Source organism: Mus pahari, chromosome 2, assembly GCF_900095145.1.
Source record: "Mus pahari chromosome 2, PAHARI_EIJ_v1.1, whole genome shotgun sequence".
NCBI classification, from domain to species: domain Eukaryota; kingdom Metazoa; phylum Chordata; class Mammalia; order Rodentia; family Muridae; genus Mus; species Mus pahari.
Window position 1 is genome coordinate 140,649,570 of NC_034591.1, and position 4,176 is coordinate 140,653,745.

At 45.5% G+C, this 4,176-nt stretch overlaps 1 protein-coding gene across 1 annotated transcript in view; it reads left to right on the top strand.

Moving 5' to 3' along the window:
• The window catches only part of Vwf (von Willebrand factor), a 154,417-nt gene that overhangs the window by 10,228 nt on the left and 140,013 nt on the right, over nucleotides 1-4,176 (top strand). Inside the window, exons 3-4 of the mRNA XM_029534982.1 lie at nucleotides 590-634; nucleotides 733-843. Of these exons, the coding sequence (XP_029390842.1) occupies nucleotides 790-843 (54 nt within the window). The 5' untranslated portion in view covers nucleotides 590-634; nucleotides 733-789. The remainder of the gene's footprint in view (nucleotides 1-589; nucleotides 635-732; nucleotides 844-4,176) is intronic.

Genomic DNA, 4,176 nt, shown 5'->3' on the forward strand with positions numbered 1-4,176 from the left:
GAGAGAGAGAGAGAGAGAGAGAGAGAGAGAGAGAGAGAGAGAGAGAGAGAGAGAGAGAGAATACAAAATATCCTATCATTTATAGTTGTAGATGCTGGATGAAGCAGGACCCTAGGCAGACTTCTTGTCTGCAATTTCCCAAGTGTAGTTACTGGTTCTCGCTACCGGAACATACAAAGGTGACATAAAGACAGGATAGGCTAGAAAGGAAGAGAGACTTGTGATCAGAGGGAGGTGAGGTCGTCAGCTGTCTTTCCATAGCTCTGTGACTCTACAATGGTGCCATTGCCTGGTTCTGCGTCAGCATCTTCTTCACCTGTAAAGTGACAAAACCCAGCTCTTGCTTTTGTGTGACTATAATGTAATATAACAGACTGGGCTTATCACTTAACACCCTCCCCCCTTTTAGGGTCTCAGTGTGTAGCACTGGCTGGCCTGGAACTTACTGAGTTGAGCAGGCTGGTCTCCAGTTCACACATCTGCTGCTGTTGGGAGTCACCATCACGCTGTGCCTTGCTTTCGGTAAAGGATGGACCCTTCAAACTCTGAGCTCAAGGAACCTCCTCCTTTATTTATTTCCTTTACACAGTTTATCTTAGTGGTGAGTAATTACTATGCCTGCTGGCTCTTGATGGTGAGTAATGTTTTTAAAAATTAATTTATCTTTTATTTATGTGTATGTGTTTTTATGTGTGTAACATGCATGAGTTTATGTGCACAATGTGTGTGCAGGTCAGAAGAGGCCAGAAGAGGATGTTGGATACCCTGGAACTGAAGTTTTAGACAGTTATGAGCCACCTGACATGGGTTCTGGGAACCAAACCCCAGTTCTACCTAAGAGTGGTAAGTGTTCTTAACCGCTGAGCCATCCTTCCAGCCCCAAGGGTTCACCCTGATTGCCAGCTTGCTGAGTCCTACAATTACTGTGGAAATAACCTCTGAGCACTTCTGTGATGGTTTCTAGATTGGGTTAATAGGGGTGAGGATGCCTACCCTCATTGTAGGATATAAGTACCATCCCACAGGCCGGGGGCCTGGGCTGCATGAGAAGGAGACAGGGAACTGAGACCAGCACCCATCTCTCTCTGCCTCTGACGGAGATGCAATGCGACCAGCTGCCTCCAGATCCTGCTGCCGTGCCTCCACCCTGGGGACTGCAAGAAAGCCCTTTTTATCTTTAAAAGTAGCGTTGGTCAGGTACGTTGTTACAGCATCGAAGACAGCCTATCGTACTGTTGTGGAGTTGGGGGCTGAGAGAAAGAGAACCCTCTGCCAGGGAGAGCCACGAGCAGGGAGAGCCACGAGCAGGGAGAAGCCCGCCTTGTTCTGCTGCCCCCTCAGCGGTCACTCTATACTGTAGCCGCTTCTGTCTGGTTTCCACCTCCTTGGTACCCAGGATGGTTGCTAGATGTAAGAAGAGGGCGTTCGATTAACTTGTAAATGAAGGTGTAAATGAAAGCACCCTACAGTGGATTTGGCGATGAATGTTCAAAAACGTTCGAACTATCTTTTGAAGGCAGGCTGAGAAACTGGTAAGGCTAGGGGTCTGGTAAGGTGACCAACTGTCCAAGTTGCTGAGAACTGTCCCAGTTTTAGCCCTGGAAACTCCCTCAGTTCAGAGCAAAGCTGCAATTAGATATCTAACCCGGAGGAAGGGCAGGTGGAGCCTCACCGGCCTTCTCTTTGCTTTGCTGCATCTTGAAGCAGCTACTCAGCCCCCTAAGACGACAACATCAAATAGGTCCCCAGACACAGAACAAACAAGCACGCAAATAAACTCATCATGGGGCAATATTAAAGGTGAATGACGAACTGGGAAAGGATCCATGTATTAATGTGAGGGGGAAAAAAAAGAGAGAGAGAAAAAATTGGGCCTTTCATGAGCTTTCCCATATTACAGGAAGACGAGCATCTCAGGTGAAAATGATCTCAGTTACTAGGGAGACGGAGGCAGGAGGACTTCAAATTCAAGGCCAGCTTGGGCTACAGACTGAATGTCCATCCTGGGCAATGTAGTGAGACCCTGTGTCAGAATGAGAAAGGGAGAAAAGTGTGGAGACACAGCTCAGTGGCAGCATGCTAGCGTTGCATGAGGCTCTAGGTTTAAACCAAATGTATGTATGTATGTATGTATATATGTATGTATGTATGTATGTATGTATGTATGTATGTAACTAAATGACCTGAATATACAAACAAGAAATTCAAATTAGAAATCTAGATGGACAACATTAGAAAATATTCTCTTAAAAACAAATATTGACTATTAAAACACTAATTCTATTGCTGTTTTCTAGATACATTATCAAATAATAAGAAAATAATGAGAGTGTCCATTGGCTCAATTCTGAAGGATGTGTACTAAAGGTCTTAGCAGCTTTCGTGGCTTTTGACTCTACAGCTCCTTTTGATTCTGGGAACGGAATGGGAAGGAAGTTGCCCTGTCGCAGGGACTGTGTGCCTTGAGGGATGTCACCCTGCCGTGGGAAGAGCAAAACCCATACTTTTTAGTCACCTGGCATCAGGATTTTTCTTCTTAAATGAAAATTGCAACCATATAGAAACCCGGAGAGGCTAATGCACAGACACCTGCACTCTAGTCAGCTCCGCCTATCCTAATGCCCCGTTTACTCCACAGTGTTGAAATGGTTAAAGACATAAAGCAGATACAGAGACAGAGCCCCACGGGCCACGCTTCAGCCTCTCTCCTCTCTCTTCTTCCCCAGAGGTCACCAGTATCCTAATTAGGGGTCACTTTTCACAGATAGTCATATTTACAAATAAGAATATACAGGCATTTTAAATTTTATTTTATTACATAGTCTTTTCTTTGTGAGGAGTAAATTTTTTCATTTTATGTAAGTGTGTCTTCTGTAAGTATGCAGACATGTCTTTAGTATGTTCATGCAGTGCCCTTGGAGGCCAGAAGACAGCATTAGATCCCCTGAGGCTGGACTTACAGATTATTGAGAGCCCCTTATTTTACATAGCCTTTAATTTTATATACATGCTGCCCTCTGGTAATTTGTTTGCTTGAGCCAGGGTCTCATGTAGCCCAGGCTGGCCTTGAACTCAATGTGTAGCAGAGGATGGTCTTGAACCCATCTTACTTTGACCTCCTGTATTAAGTACGGGGATTACTGGCCATGACCCAACCACAATCAGCCTCACATGGGGCAAGGGACCAACCCAGAGCTTTGGGCATGGGGCAAGCGCCCTACTAGCTGAGCTACACCCCAGCCCTGAATTCTGGCTTTACTAGTCCCTGTTCTTCACATTTTTCTTTGCACTTTTGTCTGAAGTCTGAAGAATATGAGAACCTTAAAATACTCTCTGCGATTGTCATCGTCCTTTGTGCATCACTGTCTAGAACTCTGGCTCCACCGTGTTCTCTCTTTTACGTCTTTTTCTTGAAACCATACAGTATGCATTGCCCATCTTCCTGCCTCAGCCCCCTGTTTATTATTTTAACTCTTTAATTTCTCGCTATCATTGTTATTGCCTTATGAAGTCACTGCCTGTTCACATTCACCTCACAGCTAGCAAATTCTCTGTTGATTCTTATTCCTAGCATGTTCTCTCTGGGTTTAACTTCCTTCTTCCTGAAGAACCTTCTTTAGTAGTCCGTTCAGCAAGGCAGGTAGGTGATGGTAAGCTCATCTTTTTCTGGCAAGAGAAAATGTCCCTAACTCTGAATGATGACTCTGTTCTGAGAACCAGTTACTACGCCCTCTTGTACAACCCTCCGACCTAACTCATCTGAGACCCATCTGAGACCATGCTCAGGCTGTTGAGTGGCTAAGGGAACAGTCCTGGCTGGCAGCTAACAGCATTAGGTGCAGAACACCACAGTCTGAGACTGAGTCTTCCCATACTACCCTGCTTCTCTTCCCCTTCCCATCCCCTCCATCCCTCTCCTCCATCCAGCCTTCCCTCTCAATGCTTGTCTTAATATACATTTTTTACTGGTGGCTTTCCTTTCCCCATATCACATTTGCACGTCTCAGCTGCAGTTTCCTGCCCACCCTCGTAATTATCTGTGCTAAAATGCTTGGGGTGGGTCTGTGGCTGTGAACACAGAGAGACCACAAGGTCTGCAGACTCCTGGGCTGCCTCTCACGCCGCTCCTTGGCTCCCTTCATTCCATGCTCTCTAACACTTCTTTTTTTTTTTTTT